Genomic DNA, 23,619 nt, shown 5'->3' with positions numbered 1-23,619 from the left:
CCTCTTGCTGTTCTGGCTTCTGAGATTCAGAATATATTTTTTCTTGTTTTCCTCCTCCAAAAACTAGGTGCATCTTGAGGTCTGGTGCGTCTTATAGAGAGAAAAATACGGTACTTTATGCTCCTCCACTTCTCGACGTTTTCCTCCCCAGCTGGTCATCAGAGGAGCTTGGAACCAATAACTTATATCTTGCGTACTTCCTCCTCCCTCCCAGCCCATTTTCCTTTTGTGAGGTGTCTTCTGTTTGCTTGGTTTTTGTAAGTTTGCCTTGCTTATAGTGTCTAATGGCCTGTAAGCAACACGGAGAGTTTATATTTTTTAGCCATAGGTCAGCGGTAGAGCATCTGCTTTTAAAGCAGAAGGTCTCCAGTTCAATCCTCAGGGAGGACTGTGTAGACAATACTGAGCTAGACTAATGGAATAAGTAGAAGGCATCTTCCTATGTTCCTATGATAGCTAGATCTATCCATGCGTCCCAAATCTCTGAGTAGTGAGAGACTTCAGTGGTTCCAGATCTTACCTGGGGTTCGGTTTCCTTGGAATGAAGGTCAACGGAGACTGTGGTGCCTTTAGGATATATGGTTTTATTTACACACACATACAACCTGAGCCTAGCATGGAAGGATTCACAGCACTGACATTTCAACAGACCTTCCCCTCCCTGTTAGGTTTCCAGAGGATCTCAAAGACATAGCTTTGGTTCCAGCACAGAGCGAGACAATCCTCTGTGTATCCAGCTTCCAGCATCAGCCAAAACACACACTCTCTCTCACACACAAAAACCCTCCGTGACCTATTGTTCCCCATCCTAGGTTAATGTTGCATCTAGCCAGGTGAAGGCAGGTGGGGAAAGTGCCTATTCCTGTAGATCACCATCACTTAGCTGCCGCTATGGCAACACAGCATCTTTAAGATGCTGATGAGAGCACTTAACTGGCGAGCTAAGGCGATTTCCTGATAAGGAGAAATGGCTCAACAGCTTCTTGTACTCGATTCTAAAACTGACTGGATACAGAATCACCTGCATGGAAGGGGACCCCCCTCCCTCAAATATCATTCAAGTTAGCCACCACCCCCATAACAATATATATAATGGAATTTGGAAAAATCAGTGTTTGAACCAGGCCTAGAGAAATGATGCTGCGGTCCTGATATTGTTATGATTCAAGGTGGTCTTTTCTTGTCATCAGTTGGCTCAGTCACAGTTCCAGATCTCACTGATCCAAAGTGAGCATCTAGCTAGCCAACTGACATGGCTGGGCATAGGCAGAGTTTCAGGACATAAAACTTAAACATAATTACACATCACAACAAAGAAAGTGGGGGGAAACTTTATTTAAAAAGGTTGTCTTTATGAAGTGGACAACTAGTAGATCTACATATGCTGAGGTTCTTAATAGAGTTTTCTGATGTGCATTATTTTCTTTTTTTAAAAAAAGATTTGAATGACAATAACCATGGTATTTGCTGGTAAACGTACCCTACACAGAATCTTACTACATAGTGAAGTAAATTTTACCTCACCTCTCTTTCCACCCACTTCTGATCGCTGCAGGGGCATGGTAATATTTAAGTTCATTCTACTCAAGTCCGATTGATTTAAGCATAATTCTAAGGTTGGGTCCAAATCCTTGGTTCAAGAAGTACTCTAGGTCATTTAGGGTTGTTTACAGCAATGCCAGAACTTTGAACTTCTCCTGGAGCAAGCTCCCCTCTCCGATGGTCTTCCAGGACCAGGAAGGCATGAAGTGGGAGGAGCAAAGGCAGACATGCTGGCGCAGTCTCAGATTGCTTGGGAAAAGCCCTGGAGAGGAAGAGACTTAGGCAGCTGTGGAAGGCAGGGACCTTTAGTCTCTGCAACTGCCTCATAGGGGCACTCCTGAACAGATCCTGTTTCTTCTAATAAAGAGTTAACTTCACTTACTCTGTGTGATTTATTGCTGGCTCCCTCCTGACACTGGCCTAGTTTAGTCTCTGAAGAGCTTAAAAAAAACCTGAAGGGATTCATTGTATTTTTGTATGGAACCATCTTGTCCAACCAGGTGCCCTCCAGATGTTGTTGGACTACAACTCCCAACACCCCTGCCCATTGGCCATGCTGACTGAGGCTGATGGGAGTTGAAGTCCTGCAACACCTGAAGGACACTGGGCTGAGGAAGGCTAGTCTAGAGGAAAGTTCTCCGGTCTAAAATGGTACACATGCTGGAAGGTGGGCCTGGCTCTGGTAGACCATGTCAGTGACAACTACACTACAATTACAATGTTTCTCTCTATTTCAGGGGTGAGGGACCTGTGGCCCTCCAGGTGTTGTGGGGCTCTGGGCTCCCACCAGACCCTGCTAGCATGGCCAAAAGTTAGGAATGATGGGAACTGTAGTCCAACATCATCTGGAGGGCAACACGTCCCCTACCCCTGCTTCGTTTGGTTCGACCTGGTGCTCGCACATAATAAATAGCTCCCAGCTCCATTAATTTTTTACACCGAGTTAACACAAATGTCTTAAGAGGTCTTTTTTTTACAGAATAGGGTGTGGGATTGCTTGAGACCTGTCATGTCTCCAGCAAGTTCTGGTTTCCTTCCGGTGTCATGAACTGGACCTTGGGCACCACAAAGGACGAATTATTCCTCCTCATGGAGTTGTTCCTCCTTATGGAGTTATTCCTCCGCATGGAATTGCGTTTCCTCAGGGAGTTCTGGTGTGACAGCTCGCTCTTCTGGAGGGTCTGGATGAGGATGGAAGGCTTCTCATCCAGCTCCTTGGCACTGCAACGCGGCGCTGCGACTTTGCTCGTGTTGCCGAACTTGGAGTAGTCAACAGCATAGGCCCCTTCTTCTTCCGCTACGATAGGCACGAAGCGGTGGCCCCAGAGGATCTCTTCGGATATGTAGGACGTTCTTGCTTGGGTGGTGATTCCAGTGGTTTCCACCACACCTTCAAGTATGACAATGATCTCTAGGTCTTGGTTGGCCAAGTCATTGGCGGAGATGTCGTAAAGAGGACTCCGCTTGTCAATGATGTGGCAAATAATCAAAGGGGCCACTAGGAAAATATTGTTGCTCTCAATGGGATTGTCTACTGGGACGTCTAGCTGGTGGATCGGGATGACTTCTCCTTCAGGGGTGGTGGTCTTCTTGACCACCTGGATCCGCACCGAGGCACTGATGATCATGCTTTTCCTCAGGTCCCCAACCCGAAACATGAAGCAGAGTTTGCCATTGCGTACGGCGATGACCGCGTTCCGGCTGAATATCAAGGTCTCGGCTCGCCGGTGTGCCTGCGCCGTCTTCATGAAGATGCAACCCAACATGACGGCGTTGATGATCAAGCCCACAATGTTCTGGAGCATCAGTACGGTGATCGCTATGGGACATTCTTCAGTCATCATCCTCCCTCCAAAGCCAATGGTCACCTGGACCTCAATAGAGAAGAGGAAAGCGGAGGTGAAAGACCTAAGGGAAAGGAGAGAGGAGAAACAATGCGCACCATTATCAAATACTGTATGATGGGCGACTCGTGTTATCCATTACTGAAACTTATGTACCGTCAGGAACGAGCCAGCAGTAAATCACACCATGCAAGATGGAGTTAACTCTTTATTAGCAAAATCAGGATCTGCACAGGAGTGTCAGACCTAATGAACACAGTGACTCATCTCTGGCAGGTCTTGCCCCCATGAAGCAGTTGCTGGACTGAAGGTCCCTGCCTCCCCATAGCTAGCTAAGTCCCCTCCTCTACAAGGCTTTCCCCAAGCAATCAGAGACTGTGCCTGCCTGTCACCAATATCTCCTCTTCTGGTTCTGGGAGACCAGTGGGGAAGGGAGTTTATAGAGAAAAGGTGAGTAAGAGGCAACATGATAGAATATTTTTGTAAAATTATCCATGGCATGGAGAAAGTGGATGGATGCAATCATCAACTGGGGCTCTTCTTCAAGTGCCCCCTCCATGGGAAGTCCAGAGGGTAGCAAGAAGAGAGCAGGGCTTTTCTGTGGTGGCTCCTCAATTGTGGAATGCTCTCCCCAGGGAGACTCACCTGACACCAACACTGGATATGTTTAGGTGCCAGGCAAAAACATTCAGCTAGGACTTTGGATGATAATGATCTATGGTCTTGTAAATCGGTGTGTGTGTGTGTGTGTGTGTGTGTGTGTGGTGTTGTTAAAATTTGTATACTGCCCCTCATCCATAGATCTCAGGGCTGTTCACAACATTTTAAATGTACAGTCGTACCTCGGAAGTCGAACATTTGGAAAAACGAACGTTTTGGCTCCTGAACACCGCAAACCCGGAAGTGATTGTTCCGTTTTGCAAACATTCTTTGGAACCCGAACGTCCATTGCAGCTTCTGATTGGCTGCAGCAGCTGCCTGCAGCCAATCAGAAGCTGCGCCTTGGTTCTTGAACATTTTGGAAGTCGAATGGACTTCTGGAATGGATTCCGTTTAACTTCCAAGGTACAACTGTATTTAATTTTTCTTGTGTATTTCCGCCTTGGTTTTAATCAATGTACGGCTTTCCTTTTGCTTTTCGTATAGTTGCTTTGAGTTGCTTGCTGCAAGAAATTGAATCAATCATTGTCGCTATTACCTGACGCAAGTGACACAGGGCTTCCACCTATCGATGTCCTCGCTGGTTGTGCACGGCTTGTCCATGTCCCCGTGAGCAAAGGCCACCAGCCACCACATCATGGCGAAGAAGAGCCAGCTGCACAGGAAGGACATGGTGAAGATGACCAATGTGTGGCGCCACTTCAGGTCCACCAGGGTGGTAAAGATGTCCTGCAGGAAGCGCCCTTGCTCGCGGATGTTCTTGTGAGCCAAGTTGCAAGCCCCGTTCTTGGCGATGAAGCGGGCTTTCTGTTGCCGGTCCCTGACGCGCGGCTTGCCCAGGTTCTCGGCCGCGATCCGTGCAAGGACATACTCTTCGGGGATGATACTCTTCCTGGCCAACATCTCCCTGTCACCATAGTCCACCAATCAACTGAAAATGGGCAGAGGTGGAGAGGATGGAAAAACCCTGTAGAGACCTCTTGTGTATTCTGTTTTCTCTATTAGATCCTGGAGAAAGAAAGCAGTGTGCATAAGTCACCCCATCCCACTAATTCACTCCATTCCTGCCAATGATTATAGGCCTAGCTAGGAAAGAAATTTGGGGGAGATTTGCCAGGAGGGTGGGGATTCTCATCTGAGGATTGACGGTTTCTGTACAAGCTAGGAGATCTTTTGCACTCTTGTACAAACAAATCCAAGAATTCTGGGCTGCTCCAATCAAAAATTCTATACAGAATGGGAATGTATAAGTGAATACATGAAGAAATATGGTGTTAAAGCAGAACTCTTAATAGGGAATTGTTAAGCATGTAATTATAATTTATCAGTTTTCATGTTATTTTATTTAAGCAACTAGAAAAAAATATTATTTGGGGGAGATCTCACACAGGTGAAAGGGAAGCAGTGGGGAGGAGGGGAGGGTTAGGTTGAATTTGGGAAATAAAATAATATATGGGACAGCAAAGGATATAATAGATTATTATAGAATAGTAATATATTGTAACCAAAATAGAAGTTCAAAAGGGGAAGTAAATGGACTTTTAGTATTTTCATTATTGTAATAGTTACTGTATTATTATTTCTTATTGGTAGAAGGCAATGTTAACTTAGACGTCTTCGTTTTGCTGTCTGTATAATTTTCTGAAATCAATAAAATAATAATAATTCTGGATTGCAACTTCAAAGCACTCATTTTCATGATTCCATTGGACTTCCTTTTTTTAGTGTAATACTTTTTATTAGTTTTCAATTGCAACAACCCAGTAAAAGCCTCATTGTCACAATACCAAATTATAATACAATTAATAATGCCAATTGTTCAGATGCCAAATTATATTATTTTGTAGGCCCCCTTTATGCTAGAATTGATGATTTGATAATTTACTTTAACTCTGCGATTCCATTGGACTTGCATTCCTTGATAATGAAATCGTCTTCCTCCCACCCACCCCTGCAAAAATATATAGTTTGTCAATCTGAAGAGCTGTCACATGGAAAATGGAACAAGCCGCTTTTCTTCTGCTCCGGAGGGTAGGACCCAAACTGATGTATTCAAATTACAAGAAAGGTGATTCTGGCTAAACATTAGAAAGAACTTTCTGCCGGTAAGAGCTGTTCAACAGTGGAACAGACGGCAGGTAGTGGACTCTCCTTCCTTGGAGGTTTTTAAGCAGAGGTTGGATGGCCATCTGCCATGGATGCTTGAGCCGAGATTCCTGCATTGTGGGGGGTTGGACTAGATGACCCTTGGGGTCCCTTCCAACTCTACAGTTCTATGATTCTGTGGATGAGTCCCACAAAGGATTTGTGCTCTAGAAAAGCAAAACTCCACACGTTCTCCAACTAAACTCATATAAACATCTTCCAAAGGCCGTTTGGGTTTAATTAGTACTTTCTTGGGCAACATGAAAGGTTAAACGCACTGTTTAAACTCTTTCCCCCATTATACCTGAATGTTTTTAGCAAATGGAATACTGTATATGAATGCATTGGGGGGGGGTGTCTTCCCAACAAAGGCTGAGAAACACTAGGCGATAAGCCAAGCCTTAGCAGTTGTGTCAGTTTCACGATACAAGAAAGAGAAAGCATCTTTGTTTGGGAATCTGGTGTTTATTTACAATGCAGGAAGCAAGCTTTTGAGTCACACAGGGCTCTTCCTATATGCATGACACCCTTAAACACAGAAGTTGCTAATCCAGAAATGGCTGGGATACACTATTAAGGGCAAGTATTCAGTATCCCGGGAAAGTGATATCCCATTACCGTGTGGACTGCAAAACAAACAAACAAACCATAAATATCTAGCCTGGTTGAAGAGCCCTGTTTGACTCAAAAGCTTGCTTCTAGCATTTTAAATGCTAGTCCTCCAAATAGAATGCTAGTTCTCCCAAGCACGTTTGCACATGTGCTTCATGTCAGGAGAAAAGTTGTACAACAAACCAAGGAGACAGAATGAGCAGCGCTGAACTAAGTTTTAAATCAGAGTAGACCTATTGAAATAAATGGACCTAACTTGGGCATCTTTATGCATTTCGTTGGATGTACTCTGAGTAAAACATAGTTGATTGCTGCTTCTTGACTAGTAAAACGTGAAATACCTATAAGTGCTGACATAATATTCAATGGAAATGTCTGCTACGAATAATCCTATGAAGCCTGGAAAACGGAAAATAAAAACGAAAGACTATGTCATCCTGCTGGCACTTTTTAATCTGAGCAGGAGCAAGCAAGGGCTCTTTTTCCCTCAGTATGATCCCTGAGCCATGCTAATAAGAGTTCTTCTGAGCATGTCTGAAATCCCTTCTTGTAACTCGTACAGTGGTACCTCAGGTTACAGACGCTTCAGGTTACAGACTCCGCTAACCCAGAAATAGTACCTTGGGTTAAGAACTTTGCTTCAGGATGAGAACAGAAATTGTGCGGCGGCAGCAGTGGGAGGCCCCATTAGCTAAAGTGGTACCTCAGGTTAAGAAAGTTTCAGCTTAAGAACGGACCTCCGGAACAAATTAAGTTCTTAACCCGAGGTACCGCTGTATATTTTTTACAGCCAACCCTGCCTTAGACAAGGGAGAAAATCCCTTCCAGGACAGAGATGTGACTCTCCAAAAGCACAGAGCATCGCTTTCAAAATCCGGCACCAGAACTCTTACATAAAAGTTACTTTGAGAGGAGGGGATAACAGCTTGTTTTAAGTCCCAGGGTGTGGGGATGCCAAATGAAAATGCGAAGCCACAACAGCTGCAGACACCTGAACTGACTTCCTTAGCATTAAGGGGACACTGACTAAGGGAACTCGGACAGACCCAAGAAAGGAAGTGGAAACTTACGGAGATTCTGCAGCGACAGAACAGATGCAGCCTGGGCTCTCAGCCTGGCCAGATCCTTTGAGCTTCCATGGCAGCTGAATCCCCAAGAGGCAAAAGGCAGGATTTAAGACGCAGGTATTGCTGGTCTTCCTCGCTCTCTGCTCCCCTCTGGGATTCTTCAGCTGCCTGGCCTGCAGACTGGACGTGGTGGTCAGAGAGTTGGCAGAGCCATTATTTGGTCTGCCTTGGCCCGGGAGATGTTCTTCGGCGGAGAGGAAGAGGGAGGGGCGGAGGAGAGAGAGAGTGGAGGGGATGAAGGAGATCCAAATTCAGGAAAGGCTGGCTGAGGCTGTGTATGGCGCTAGGTAGGAGAGAGGAATCTTGACATCAACAGTAGCAGCGACCAGAGCCCTCCCTCTTCTCATCTTCCTCCTCCCTCGACATACAGATCGTTGCAAAGTTTTCAGCGTTTCCCCTGAGTTTGGGGATGGGACAGAGAGAGCGGGGGGAGGGATGCTGGCCCCAGTCCAAGCACCACTGACGCAGAGAGCAAGAGAGAGAGAGAGAATTAAATTCTCTTTTAACCTCTGGCCTGAATAGGGCTCAGTGACAAAGAAACTCCATCTTCGGAGTCTCAATCCCGGCCAGTTGATTTGGTGGTTGGCTGTTTTCCATAAGAAACAGGGGGCTGAAATATGTGACCTTTCTGACCTTATAGGGGTCGAACCCCTCTTGGGAGGCCCGGCAGGCAGCTCTCCCTAAGCTGTTGTGCCATGTGATTTAAGAGGTGCGATGAAATATACTCAGAGTCAAGAGTGGATTTCATGCTCTTTATTCAGCTCATAGTGGTGAGGAGGGAATGAAAATCCCCTCAAAGTATCTGTTTTATATACATTATTTACACAATGGGCTGCACGTGATTGGCTAATTCTGGAATTCTCCTGTAGGCCAATCAGGTTGTGGATTCACTTCTATCTGGAGCTGGATTGGGTGGCTCCTGCAGACCAGTCATACTGCTGCATTGTCCTAGGACCAATCAGACTGCTGCATTCTGAATTCTATTGTTCTAGGACCAATCAGACTGCTGCATTTTGGATCCTATTGTTCTAGGACCAATCAGACTGCTGCATTTTGGATCCTATTGCTCTAGGAACAATCAGACTGCTGCATTTTGGATCCTATTCAACTCATTACATAACATGCGATCTGGGATCCCTTGCAATGTCACAGAAGATCCTGGAGACGCCATCCTGGTTTCTGATTTGATCCTGGAATGTCCTATTTGCACAGAATAGGGATGTCCGATTCCATAATAATGATGATAACAATTTTATTATGTATACCCTGCCCATCGGACTGGGTTGCCCCAGACACTCTGGACAGCTTCCAACAGAAAACTTAATATGAACCTACCTGGACCCTGAGATCACCTTCTGAGGTCCTCCTTCATGTGCCTCCTCCTCGAGAGGTCTGGGGGGTGGCAACATGAGAACGGGGCCTCCTATGCAGTGGCTCCCTGTCTGTGGAACACTCTCCCCAGGGATGTTCACCTGGTGCCTTCATTATAGATCTATAGGTGCCATGTGTAAACGTTCCTTTCAAACCAGGCCTTTGGTCAGTTTGATTGACATCCTATGCCCTTTTAAAATGTGGGGGTTTTGGGGGGTGGGGAGTTATTGAGTTGTTGTTGTTATTTTGATTATGTATTTTGTGGTTTTATATTTTGATCTTATTCTGCGAACCACTCTGAGACTTGTGGGTATAGTGTGGTATATAAATTCAATAAATAAAATAAATAATAAAACATTTAGCATTAAAAAAAAACAAAAAACACTTCCCCATACAGGGCTGCCTTCAGGTGTCTTCTAAAGGCTGCATAGTTATTTATATCCTTGGCTCAGTGGGAGGGGGGGGGGGTTGCAGAGCTCTACACTCTGATGAAAATAGGGACATCCTAAGGAAAAGCTGGACATTCTGGGATCAAATCAGAAACCGGGACGGCTTCTGTAAATCCAGGACTGTCCCTGGAAAATAGGAACACTTGGAGGTCCATCCCAGTACTGGACATGGAAATTGAGAAGACACTCTCCCGCTCCCATTTTCTCCTCCTCTGTAGCCCCACCGATTCTTCCTCCATAGATCACTGGTGGGTTCCCACGAGGCAAGACACAGTGATAACAGCAAGAACATTTCATGACCTACATAACTAGGAAACAGGGGCAAAGCAACTGCTTATATACATTCCTGAAAGCCTGGGCCACTCCCACTCCCAACGTGATTGGCTGTCTCAACTTCTAAGCTGTGAATCATGACTCCAAGGGCCAATGGCAGAGGCCCAAGTCCTGAAATGTTCTGTGATTGGACATCATGTATCGAATCAGGACACAGGAGCTCAAAAATCCTTAGTCCAGGCTCAAGCTCAGGCAAACACAGACCACTGAATACATAACACCATGCTCCGCGGAGACTGGATCTGCTGCCTGAGGCTACTGCAGGCCTCATGGGTGGGACAGCCCTGCAGCCATGGAAGGTTTTGGAAGACATCGGTTGGGCCTGTGTCCTCCTCTGGAAAACTTAGTCACTGCCTTGACTTCAATAGGGCTTCCTTGTAACTGAGTTTCCCTGGATTGTGCCCAGCTAATCTTGTCTTCTAAATCTTGCAGTGGTTGCCCAAAGGTCAAGGCACAAAATGGTGTGCATTATTTGCATTCAAAGTGCAACCTGTTGCTGTTTGAACGCCGGCGAATCGTTTCCTCTGAACCTCTGGTCTTCTCATAAAAAGGTCTCCTTAACGTAAATCTCTCTCACACACATACCCTGAGAAATATGCCGTGGAAACTGAAGAAATCATGCAGGCCAAAACCCATTTCAAAACAAAACAAAGCTAATCAGGGCACAGCAGAAGGAGGCCGTGAAGTTTTCCCACTGGTTTGAGCCGGCAGAGTGTATAATTCTGGCACTCAACGTCTTCTGTTTAATGGAAACTTGAATTCTTGGAAATCTGATTCCACTCCCCCCGCCCACCCCAGCCAACTATTAGGGTTCAAAATCAGAAGGATAAACAATAAGGCTGCTGTATAAAACGAAGTTTAGAAAAGTGCATGTGACTCTGTCAACCCGAAGCCAATGAGATGCTCCATGGAGACAGTGATCAGATAGGCAGTGTGCTGTGGTTTAGACTTAAAAGTAAGATTGGGGAGACCCAGGTTGCTTCCAGGTTCTCAGTTTATTGAGCATTCATCCTAATTTGATTCCTGCATTGCAGGGCGTTGTATTTGATGACCCTCGTGGTCTCTTCCAACTCTACAATTCTGTGATTCTACAACTCATCTGGACAGCAATGTCCCACACGGGGCTGCCAATAGCTTGCAACTAAACTTCGCTCCTTTGGCGTGCAATTGACTTGGACTGAGATACGAGGCTCATGCTTGCTCTTTGTTTGCAAGAGTCAAAGTCCTCTTATCTCACGAGAAACGATAATCTTAACAGACTCCACTCTGGAGAACAACATAGAGAAGGCTAGATCTTGGTCAAGGCACTCAGTAACTTGCAGGATTAATTGTGGCAGCCTCTTGGACAGATTGTGGAGGACTTGCTTTCAGGGCAAGTTCTGTGCCGATATTAAACTGTTTTCCCCATCCCAAAAGAAACACAAGGATGATTCTTCATTTCTAGGAGGCAGCTGGTTCCATGAAATATTATTGCTTTTACTCAGAGCCTTTTTGTAGCTCCTAGGCATTTGGGGAGGGGTTGTAATTTCCATTCAGTATTTAATAATAATAATAATAATAATAATAATAATAATAATAATAATCTGGCTGGGCCTCCCCAGCCACTCTGGGCGGCTTCCATAGAAACCAAAAATACAGTAAAATATCATACATTAAAAACTTCCCTGAACAGGGCTGCCTTAAGATGTCTTCTGAATGTCAGGTAGTTGTTTATCGCTTTGACATCTGCTGGAAGGGCATTCCACAGGGCGGGCGCCACTACTGAGAAGGCCCTCTGCCTGGTTCCCTGTAGCTTTGCTTCTCGCAATGAGGGAACCACCAGAAACCGGGACGGCTTTTAATTCATACCTACTTAATTCACGCTTCGCCAAATAACATTTGAACTGAAATGCAGCCTGCAGAATTTGCATTCCTCCAATGCCGTTCTTTAGCCAACCGTGAGGGACGTGGGTGGCGCTGTGGGTTAAACCACAGAGCCTAGGACTTGCCGATCAGAAGGTCAGCGGTTCGAATCCCCACGACGGGGTGAGCTCCCATTGCTCGGTTCCTGCTCCTGCCCACCTAGCAGTTCGAAAGCACGTCAAAGTGCAAGTAGATAAATAGGTACCACTCCAGTGGGAAGGTAAATGGTGCTTCCGTGCGCTGCTCTGGTTCGCCAGAAGTGGCTTAGTCATGCTGGCCACATGACCCAGAAGCTGTACACCGGCTCCCTCGGCCAATAAAGCGAGATGAGCACCGCAACCCCAGAGTTGGTCACGACTGGACCTAATGGTCAGGGGTCCCTTTACCTTTAACTATGTTCAAAAACACATATACCATGGTTATGTGTGCATATGAATGCAATTATACACAATAATGACATACAAAAATGCCTTACTCAACTGCTTCAATTGGTGAATTTGGCACTGCTACAGATGCCACATAATACCACAGATGCCACATTATATTTGTAAAAACTTTGGAACTCCCTGCCTATTGAGATCAAGCAGGCACCTTCACTTTACTCTTTTCGGCACCTGCTAAAACATTCTCATCTAGGCAAGCCTAACCAGAGGCTTAGAAATGCTGGTGTCAGTTTTAATCCTTTTTTATTATTTTAACCTCTTGTGTTTTAATGCATTGCAAACGTTTCCTTGGTTATATGGTTTTATCTTTTTTGCAAACTCCTTTGAGGTTTTCTTTTGCAATCAGGCGGTGTATAAATTTTACAAAACAAATAAGGTCACGCAGTGGTTCTCAACCTGTGGGTCCCCAGATGTTGTTGGACTACAACTCCCATCACCCCTGAGCTCTGGTAGCTAGGGGTGATAGGAGTTGTAGTCCAACAACATCTGGGGACCCACAGGTTGAGAAAGGCTGGGTTAGGGGAAATAATGCTTTGCCAAAATTTGCCAAAATATATGGGGGAAATTGCATACAATCATCAGGACGTGCTGCACAGTGAGCCACCAGATATACATGTTTGCAGGGATAGCCAACACAGTGACTTCCACAGCTGAGCTACATCCCTGACCTTTGGCCATGCTGGCTCAGGCTGATGGGGTTTGGAGTCCAACAGCATGCAGAGGCAATGCCCCCCCCATCCCTGCTCTAGGTAGTATGGGGTTCATAGGTACTGGAATAATTTTGTCTACACACAGACTAGCTGCTGTAATGACCGCTCCCCACATAAAACGGGGGGGGGGCGCCCTTTGCATGGACGTGCGCAGCCCCTGGATATGGAGCAGCTCCATCAACACAGGCTTGGCTTCGCCTTCCCTCAGGTGGGATACCTGGAGGTCTCCGCCTACCTCAGTCAGTTGTCCAATCCCACCTGGGGGAAGTGTTGCCAAGGAGACCAGGCCAGGTAGGGGAGGGACCACTCGCCCACACAATAGAGGGAGGATCTTACCTGGGAATCCTCACTTGGCTCCAGAGCTTCCCCCACCCTCAGCTAAGTCTTATTTTGCAGGTTACCTTTTCTTCACAGGTATGTGGGCGCTGCTACGTCAAGGTCGCTGTTAAAGGGCCGGAAAGGAATTCCCCTGCATTGGCAGGTTTGGCCTTTCCCGTAGCAAAACGTCACAACTTTGGCAGTACCAAGCCTTGGGCAGAATCCTTTAGTCTTCCTCTTTGCAGTGGCGATACCAGGGAGGCTTTGACCGTACGCCGAGAGGTCGTCATTGCTCTCCCCTGCGGCAGCGGCGTAACGGGGGCGGCTATCTCTGCTTGAACATATGTTCTCCAGAGCCGGCCCATCCCCCCCACACACACTGGATAACCCTGATGTTCCCTAGGTCCCCGGCTAGGGACTGGGGACGGATAATGCCCAATGCCTGAGCCAAGGCCTACCCACATCTGAAATATAATAAAGTTGTGGCCAATTTAATCCCATAGCACGTTGTCTTGAGTCGTTATTCCACATGACGGGGGGGGGCGCCCGGGATCTGGGGGACTCCGCCTGTCCATGCAAAGACTTCCTGTTCAGGTTGGGACTTTGCCTGAAGGAAAACAGACTTCACTGGAAAAGACACAGAGCATTTTTCATTTTTTTAAAAATAGTGGCAATGAAATCCCAGTATACCTGAAGGAGCATCTCCACCCCCATCATTCAGCCCAGATACTGAGGTCCAGCTCCGAGGGCCTTCTGGCGGTTCCCTCCCATCAGATGTCAAGGAAATAAACAACTCCCTGACTTTTAGAAGACATCTGAAGGCAGCCCTGTTTAGGGAAGTTTTTAATGTTTATCATGTTTTTAATATTCTGTCGGGAGCTGCCCAGAGTGGCTGGGGAAACCCCGCCAGATGGGTGGGGTATAAATAATAAATTATTATTATTATCTGTCAGAGCTGCTCCCCGATCCCAGCTCACAGAGGATCACGCTAGCCAGTGTTCGCTTTATAAAAGTCTTTATTGAGTTACAGTTTCCATTTCCAAGCTGCTGCGTGCAACTCTACGTCTTATGGCTAGACCGGCGAAGCTCCGTCTGAATCTCCGCCCCTCGTACACCAACTTAATATCCTCGCCTTACTCCACCTTTTCCGCCTGACCGTCCTTCTCTGGGTCCCTCTGCCCCCCGTGGTCTCCTCCCTCCGGGACTCCTCTGACGCTGACCCCCCGGACCCTCCTGTCTCCTTGCGTCGGGCTTTAGGACCTGGCTCCCTTTCCGGGCTGCTTACTGCGCCGCCTTCCTGTGCATTTGAACTTGGCGCGCGCGCCCAGCCTTCCACTTTCCGCTTGACCGTTTCTTCGCTCCCCGATGGGGGCGTGGTCACTCCTGACTCATGCCCTCCTCCCTGCTGCGAGCTGCCAGGGCTCGATCCCTGACGTCCTTCCTCTCCACTGCGCTCTGGTGGGGACGCTGGCCCCGATTTCCAACTGCTGCCCTCTGAACCCCCGCTGGTCCCTTCCTCCTGGGGTGTCCCCCTAGGCCCCCCCTTTGCTCTGGCCACTGGCGCCCCTTTCTGTGAATCTTCCGATTCACTGGAAAGACTCGGAGATCTCGGGTCGTTGTCATCACTCATCCTTTCTTCGGACTCCTCCCCCTCGCTCTCTGTTTCCTCCCTTGCCCTCGCCTCTGCTCCTGAACCCCTGACATCCATCCCCCCCTCGAAGCCCCCCTTTCCCCCCTCCCCTCCTTCCGGTGCGGGAGCTGGGTGCTGCCGAGTCATGGGGACGAATGCCGGATACAGTTCGCTTCCCTTGGCGGGCCTCCAACTGAAGACTTCCGATTCTTCCTCCCTGCGCTCGTCGACAGCGGTCACCTCCGCTTCCATCTCTGTGCCGCCGTGCTCGAAGCCCAGGTCCTCCCCGAACATGTCCACGTCCGTCTCCGCCTCAGTCGTTCCCGGGTCCGTCGCTCGACCTGGAACCTCCAGCCACTTCCTGCGCCACTGCTCCTCTGGTCTATCGTCCCACCAATACGAGGGCTCTGAGGCAGATCCCGAGGGCGACCCCTCCGGGGAACGCGTGTCCATTGTCGGTTCCTCGTCCGAGTCGAACCCGTGGAAAGTGCTGGCTGAAAGCGTCGGTGTGAAAAGCCAATCGTCGAAAAAGTCTGCTGGCATGGGCCTGTGTGGGAAAAGGGCGTGAAACTCGTCCTTGAGCAGAGGTTCCTCCAAGGCGTAGCCTGGCACGCAGCTGTTGGCACTGGCCGGGAAGCCCTCCTTGGCGAGGAGGTATTCTGCTCCCTCTTCTCCCCATCTAGAGTCCAAAATCTCTGTGACCTCGTTGATGGACTCCTCTTGTGGCACTCCCCCTTGTTCGGTTCCCTCTCGTAGCGGACTCGGAGCCGTTCTTGGTTCCTGAAACCTGTGAGGTGTCTTGTAGGGAGTGAGTACCGACCTGTGGAACACCGGATGCATTCTGGAACCCTCCGGAAGCATCAGCCTGAAAGCCACCGGGTTGATCTGTTCTTCGACTTGGTAGGGCCCTAGTTGTTTATGCCCTAGTTTCTTCTTCGCTAATGACCTGGCCGGCACTGCTTGGGCTGCCAACCAGACCCAGTCTCCCACCTGGATCTCTTCGCCGACTCTCCTGTGTTTGTCCGCTTGCACCTTGTATGCGTGTTTAGCCAGCTCCAGGTGCCGCCGAAGTTGATCGTGGACCTCTTGCAACTCTGACGCGAACGCGTCTGCTGTCTGCGGCTCCCCTTCCCCCATTCTTTCCAGTCCCGGGAAGGTTCTGGGGTGCCTTCCGTTGTTGGCGAAGAACGGTGTCACCCCTGTGGACACGTGTTTCGTGTTGTTGTAGGCGAACTCGGCGAGCGGCAGGTAGTCCACCCACGTTGCAGGCTGTTGATTTGCGTAGCATCTCAGGTACTGCTGCATGATGGCATTGACCCGCTCTGCTTGCCCGTTGGTCTGCGGGTGTCTAGCCGAAGCCAGGTTGATCTCGACGTTCAGGAAGCCCATCAGTTTCTGCCAGAAGTTCGAGATGAACTGCCGCCCCCTGTCAGACAGTATAGACCGCGGCAGACCGTGAACCTTGAACACGTGATCTATGAACAGTTTGGCGGTTTGTTCCGCCGTGGCCACCTTCGCACACGGAATGAAATGTGCCATCTTGGAGAACAAGTCCACCACCACTAGCCCTGCCATTTTGCCCCTCGAGCTGGGCAGATCCGTGACAAAGTCCAGGGCCACTCTCTCCCATGGTTCGAACGGGGTTTGCAGAGGTTCCAGCAGTCCCGCCGGTGGTCTGTGTACTGGTTTGGCCCTCTGGCAGGTGTCGCACCTCGCCACGTAGTCCGCGACTTCTCCTCTCATTCTGGGCCACCAGAAGTCTCTGGCGACTAATTCTATCGTCTTCTCTGTGCCAAAGTGCCCGGCAGTGGGCGCGTCGTGCAACTGCTGCAATACCTTGGCGCGAAGATCGTCCCCTGGCACGTAGATGGCCCCTTTACGGAGGAGTAATCCATCGCGAACTTGGAACTCGTCGGTCGCCGCCGTGCCCCTGTGCGCCTCTGCCATCTTTGCTCGCGCGAAAGAGTCGTCCCGCAATGCACGTCGTACCGCCTCCAGGTCAACAGTCGCCGAAGCGCACGCCCACGCTGCCGGTGCGAAGATATGCATGGCCGCCGCTGGCGTCGCCTCTTCGAGGTACTGCGGTTTACGGGAGAGGGCGTCCGCCATGATGTTGGTGTCCCCCGGGACATACTCTATACGGAAGTCGAAGTCCGCAAAGAACTCTGCCCAACGTATTTGCCTCTGGTTCAGGAACCTCGCCGTGCGCCAGTGCTCCAGATTCTTGTGGTCCGTGCGGACCTGCACTGTGTGCTTGGCTCCGATCAGGAAGTGCCTCCACGCCTTGAAGGCTGCATGAATGGCTAACAACTCCCTGTCCCAGATGGTGTAGTTCTGTTCTGACTTGGTGAGCTTCCTGGAGTAGAACGCTCCCGGCCTCCAAGCCCCCTGCGGGTCTTGCTGCAACAGAACTGCTCCTACGGCTCTGTCTGAAGCGTCCGTCTCCACCCTCATTGGTCTGCTGGGGTTGACGTGTAGTAGCTGCTCCTCCGACGCGAAGAGACGCTTGAGTGCCTGAAAGGACTGCTCTGCTTGCGCCGCCCAGATGAATTTCTTCTTCTTGGAGCTGAGCGTGTCCGTGATGGCCGCCGTCTGCATCGCGAACCCCTTGATGAACTTGCGATAGAAGTTCGCAAAGCCCAGAAACCGCTGGACCTCCTTCCGGTTGCGCGGACTTTTCCAATCCAAAACTGCGCGAACCTTGGCGCTGTCCATTGCGAGCCCTTTGTCTGACAACCTGTAGCCCAGGAAGTCCACCTCCGACACGTCGAACTGGCATTTTTCCAGCTTGGCGTAGAGCCTATGCTGCTGTAGTCTGCTCAGCACTTCTTTGACGTCTCTGTCGTGATCGTGCTGCGATTCAGAAAAGATGAGTATGTCATCTAGGAAACAGACACACTTCTTGTAGAGCAGCCCTGCCAAGACGTGATGCATAAAAGCTTGAAAGCAGTGGGAGCCATTTTGTAATCCAAAAGGCATAACTCTGTATTCGTAGGTGCCCAGGGGCGTGAACATGGCCGTCTTCCACTCGTCGCCCTCCCGCATACGAATGAGGTTGTACGCCCCTCGGAGGTCCAACTTGGTGAAGACGCGTCCTTTGCGCACCGTCGCGAGGAGGTCGTCGATCCTGGGCATGGGGAAGTCCGATGGCTTGGTCACAGCGTTCAAAATCCGATAGTCCACCACGAGCCTTTTTTGGGGCGTGTTTTTCTTCTTGACAAAGAATACCGGACTGCCCCCCACTGCCTTGGACTCTCGGATGAAACCGCGCTCCAGATTGTGATCTATGAACTCCTTGAGGTCCTGTAGTTCGTCCTCAGACATGGAGTACAGTTTCCCCTTTGGCAACGCCGCCCCTGGTAGGAGGTCGATCTTGCAGTCGTATGGTCTGTGGGGGGGTAGCTTGTCCGCCTCCTTCTCGCAGAAAACCTCCAAAAAGTCTGCGTACTTGTGGGGAACAGCTTGCAGCGTCCCAAGCTGCAGCTGTGACTCCTCTTCCTCTCCCTCCTGCTGGGGCAGGATGCAGTGTTCAGCACAATAGGAAGAGCCGAAAGTCAGCTGCCTCTGGTTCCACGCCATCGCCGGGCTGTGCTTGTCCAGCCAACTCATGCCCAGTACAATGGGCGTGTCCGATAATTGAGTGACATTGAAGCTGATGACTTCCCTGTGGTTCCCAAGTCGCATCACCATTGGTGGCGTTTGCTTCACGACTTGCCCCCCGAGCAGCTCCCTGCCATCCACCGTGACTACCTGCAGGGGCAGTGTGGCAGGCAGCAACTGTATATCGTGCTGGTCGACAAAGTCTTGCCCTATAAAGTCCGCATTGCTTCCTGAGTCAATAGTGATTGGCACGTCCATGGTGAGTCCATTGGGTAGTTGGAGCGATGCGGTGAGCCGCACTACTGGTTTGGGCGGGAGGGGGTCCGTGGGTTGCAACATCTCTGGGGACTGCTTCACTGACACGTCTGGCTGGGCCCCAGTGCCTCTGTCTCCAGCCAGACTCCTTCGTTTCCCTGCTGTGGTTCTCCTTGCTGAGTCGCTGCAGTTACCATTGCTGAGGCTGCAGTGTGCTTGTGGAGCCTCTGGGGACACTCTTTCGCCATGTGCTGGGGATTGTCGCAGATGTAGCACTTCCGGTTCCCTCTAGGAGGCTTTGCTTTCCCTGCTCCCGGTGCTAGGGCTCTGGTTGCTGACTGAGCCCTTGCACCGCCAACCTCCATAGGTTCCGCTCCTCCTCCTGGCGGAGGCGTGGATTGCGCACGCGCTGCTTCTCTGGGAACGAAGGAGTAGCCTCTGGCTGGTTCGCGCCCTCCGCGCCCTTCGTCCTTGCCCCAAGGACGTTCCTCCAGACGGACCCCAACTGCGAGCGCCCTCTGAACGATCTCCTGCGTGCTCCGGGGTCTCTCCCCCCTCGCAATTTCGTCCTTAACCGGGCCGCTCAAGCCTTCCCAAAACAGGTCTCTGACTGGCGCCGAATCTCTGTCCCATTCCAGGGCACTGACCAATGCAAAAAAGCGGGCATGATACTGCCGTACACTGGCCCTCCCCTGCTTAAGTCCATGCACCTCCTTCCGGGCAAGATCCACGTCTATGCTTGATAAGAAGCACCCATCCATCGCTTTAATGAAGGCATCCGCATTTTGGAGCGCCGGATCCTTATCTCTCCACAAATTGCGCAGCCATGCTTTAGCATCTCCATGCAAATGGGACATGATAAACCCCACCTTCTCTTGCTCATCTCTAAAGTCCTTTTCCAGCAGTTGCAGTGCACACTTTACATCTGCTCTAAAGTTGGGGTACTGTTGCAAATTCCCATCGAAGTGAGAGACTAGACCGCCTGCTCGTCTCCCCAACCCAATCCCCTCCGGTCTGGGTGTCAGTTGCCCTTGCTTCGTAAGCATTTCCAATCTGACCTGGAGATCTCTGTAGGCGGCAGCTGCGTCCTCCTCTCTCTTCCTGGATGCAAGTACCTCGGCATTCAGTTGTGTCACTGCTTCTCTGAGATCCGCTATCTGTTGTTCGGCCGTCATCTTGTCTGCCGTTCGTGAGCTCTCGAGTAGGCACCAGCCTTCTCTCCTCTCCGCTAGGCTTTCGATGCCCACAGAAATGAGAGACGGAGCTTACTGTCAGAGCTGCTCCCCGATCCCAGCTCACAGAGGATCACGCTAGCCAGCGTTCGCTTTATAAAAGTCTTTATTGAGTTACAGTTTCCATTTCCAAGCTGCTGCGTGCAACTCTACGTCTTATGGCTAGACCGGCGAAGCTCCGTCTGAATCTCCGCCCCTCGTACACCAACTTAATATCCTCGCCTTACTCCACCTTTTCCGCCTGACCGTCCTTCTCTGGGTCCCTCTGCCCCCCGTGGTCTCCTCCCTCCGGGACTCCTCTGACGCTGACCCCCCGGACCCTCCTGTCTCCTTGCGTCGGGCTTTAGGACCTGGCTCCCTTTCCGGGCTGCTTACTGCGCCGCCTTCCTGTGCATTTGAACTTGGCGCGCGCGCCCAGCCTTCCACTTTCCGCTTGACCGTTTCTTCGCTCCCCGATGGGGGCGTGGTCACTCCTGACTCATGCCCTCCTCCCTGCTGCGAGCTGCCAGGGCTCGATCCCTGACGTCCTTCCTCTCCACTGCGCTCTGGTGGGGACGCTGGCCCCGATTTCCAACTGCTGCCCTCTGAACCCCCGCTGGTCCCTTCCTCCTGGGGTGTCCCCCTAGGCCCCCCCTTTGCTCTGGCCACTGGCGCCCCTTTCTGTGAATCTTCCGATTCACTGGAAAGACTCGGAGATCTCGGGTCGTTGTCATCACTCATCCTTTCTTCGGACTCCTCCCCCTCGCTCTCTGTTTCCTCCCTTGCCCTCGCCTCTGCTCCTGAACCCCTGACATTTAAAAGAGTTGGGTTTGTTAGTACAGGTCCTAAGCACATGGCTATACTGAACCTTACTTCTGAGGAAGCATGCATGAAGTCAGATGGCAGATCCTTTTCCTTTGCTTTCAAAAGAAGTTAGCAACAATTGCGTTTATCTGGATTTTACCTATCCCTTCTCTTCTCCCCAAAGGAAAATGATTGGGACCGTTCTCCATCTGCAAAGTCCACCCAGGAATTCAGCTACCATTCCCAGTGCTGTAAATCCTTTCACGCACCAAAAAAGGGGAACATTTCAACTCAGAGTACTCCAAGAATTGCCAACTCTCTCCATGCCAAGGGATCGAATTGCTAAGGAAATACAAGGGAGGATTGCCTAGTGTTTTGTGAAGAAGAATTTATTGCACTGAAGTCAGCGTACATAACATGTCTCGGTTTTATAAAAATTAGACAGATGCAAAAATCCTTGGCAAAGTAAGTCTGCAGTGATGCTACAGTGTATAGAAAATATACATATATGTTTTTTCCTCAACCGTTGAAAAGTCAGGCATTAGAAAAGCCAATGGCATGCATTTCCCCCCAGCCCTTTCACATGTCGGCCCGAACAAAGGATGCAAAGATGCCGTCTTCCTGAGCCAGCAAATTCTCGGGTGTGTCGTACTCCAAAATGACCCCTCGCTTCATCACAATGACCAGGTCTGCAGTCAGGATGGTGTGGACCCGGTGCTACAATTAAAAGACATATCTAAATTATTTCATTTCCCTACCAGGCATCATCTAGATCCGAGTTCGTACAATTATTGGACCAGTAGCTTTATTTGCAAGCAGCCTGGTGGAGGACCCCACACTCTGTTCCTTATGCACAGCTAAAATGCATTGGGGCTGAGCCACATGTTAAGGATTTAAGAGTGTGCGCAACCTGTGGACCAGCAGCAGCCACAACAGCAAAAGCTGAGCTGGAGTTTGAAGAGAGGGCTTGCTGCAGACCGAGTCAGAAATTACTGTATTTTTCCGTTTATAAGACGATGCTTTTTGCTTTAAAAAAGAGGCAAAAATTGGGTGTCATATTATACACCAGGCTTCCTCAACCTCAGCCCTCCATGTGTTTTTGGCCTACAACTCCCATGATCCCTAGCTAGCAGGACCAGTGGTCAGGGATGATGGGAACTGTAGTCTCAAAACATCTGGAGGGCTGAGTTCGAGGAAGCCTGTTATACACGGATAGTGAATTAATGGCAGCAGCAAGCAGGAGATTGGCAGTGGTGACTGGGCAGGTGATTGGTGGCTGCGGCAAGGCCTGCTGGTGATTGGCTGCTGCTGCGGCAATTAGGGAGGCGATTGGCGGCTGTGGCAAGTGGGTGGGTGGGCTGTTGGTGGCGGAGAGAGGGCAGACAATGGGCGGCTGCAGTGAGGTGTGCGATCGGCAGTGGCAGGCAGGTGGGTGAGCAATTGGTGGAAGTGACCACCCCCACCCACCCCCAAAAGCTAAAGAACTTAATTTCTTAATTTTGGGTTAAAAATGATAGGGGTCGTCTTATACATGGGGGCGTCTTATACACGGGAAAATACAGTACCTTTTAAATAATAATAAAAAGATGTATACCTATATGACCAGTGGCATCATTCCAAGGGAATGAGTAAAGAGCACATTGTGATTCTCTGGGGATATATAGCTGACAGGTGCAGGGAAATTCCCAACACATTGACACTGCCTTGCGGAATGTAGGATCTCATCTGCAAGTCCCAAAGGAGAATGCTGGAATACCCTGTAGTGGGAACTGCTACAAAATCATAGAATTGTAGACTTGGAAGGGACCGCAGGGTCACCTAGTCCAACCTCCTGCAGTGCAGCGATCTTCCACTCAACATGGGGCTCAAACCCTCTTCAGGGTTCAAGCCAGCCAGCCCTGTTTTGGGACACTCCATTCCAATCCTTCCTTGTTTTCCACCCCTTCTCTTTGCCATAGATACTTCACAGTCTCTGCTCAGTCCTCTTTGGGCTGTTGTGTTTGGGCTTTGCTTCCTGCCCCCTTAGAGTCTTTCCTCTGAAGTTCCTTTTTTAATTTCTTTATATCTTGGGGTTCCCCTAAGCTTGTTGATACACCCCTCCCTGCACAACGATGACCCACTTCTTTTGTTACGTAAGAATCCACACTTGGGTGATGAGTTATCTGTTTGCACATATAATTAATTTAATTTTCTTAAAAACACACACACACACACAAAAACACCTACAACCCACCTCAAAGGTATCTAAAAGGTACCTAAAGGTAAAGGGACCCCTGACCATTAGGTCCAGTTGTGACCGACTCTGGGGTTGCGGCGCTCATCTCGCTTTATTGGCCAAGGGAGCCAGCATACAGCTTCCGGTCATGGGGCCAGCATGACTAAGCCATTTCTGGTGAAGCAGAGCAGCGCATGGAAACGCTGTTTACCTTCCCGCTGGAACAGTACCTATTTATCTACTTGCACATGACATGCTTTCGAACTGCTAGGTGGGCAGGAGCAGGGACCGAGCAACGGGAGCTCACCCCATCCCGTGGATATGAACCGCCGACCTTCTGATCGGCAAGTCCTAGGCTCTGTGGTTTAACCCACAGCCACCCACGTCCCTAAAAGGTACCTAAAGGTATCTAAAATTTGTATGCTACAAATTCAAAACAAAAATAACA

At 49.6% G+C, this 23,619-nt stretch overlaps 2 protein-coding genes across 7 annotated transcripts in view; both read right to left on the bottom strand.

Moving 5' to 3' along the window:
- Positions 1 to 1,315: 1,315 nt before the first annotated feature.
- On the bottom strand, positions 1,316 to 8,446 carry KCNJ8 (potassium inwardly rectifying channel subfamily J member 8). Its single transcript, XM_028747135.2, has 3 exons — positions 7,874 to 8,446; positions 4,585 to 5,054; positions 1,316 to 3,450 (listed from the first exon to the last, which is right to left on the bottom strand). Exons 2-3 carry the CDS (start codon positions 4,947 to 4,949, stop codon positions 2,550 to 2,552), a joined length of 1,266 nt encoding a protein of 421 aa, XP_028602968.1. The 5' UTR covers positions 4,950 to 5,054; positions 7,874 to 8,446; the 3' UTR covers positions 1,316 to 2,549.
- Positions 8,447 to 21,324: 12,878 nt separating this feature from the next.
- ABCC9 (ATP binding cassette subfamily C member 9) overlaps positions 21,325 to 23,619 on the bottom strand; it is an 89,751-nt gene continuing 87,456 nt past the window's right edge. For 4 of the 6 annotated variants that reach the window (XM_077935309.1, XM_077935311.1, XM_077935307.1 and 1 more), the window contains one exon: positions 21,535 to 21,673. Coding sequence is in view for 2 of the 6 variants with exons in the window: in XM_077935308.1 (XP_077791434.1) it covers positions 21,536 to 21,673 (138 nt within the window). In the remaining 4 variants the exon portion in view is untranslated. Of the gene's footprint in view, positions 21,674 to 23,619 lie in introns of all 6 variants that reach the window. The other 2 variants (XM_077935308.1, XM_028746649.2) reach the window with 1 other exon arrangement.

The sequence above is a fragment of the Podarcis muralis genome, chromosome 10 (genome assembly GCF_964188315.1).
Source record: "Podarcis muralis chromosome 10, rPodMur119.hap1.1, whole genome shotgun sequence".
Taxonomy (NCBI): Eukaryota; Metazoa; Chordata; class Lepidosauria; order Squamata; family Lacertidae; genus Podarcis; species Podarcis muralis.
This window is presented reverse-complemented; position numbering and strand designations above follow the sequence as displayed.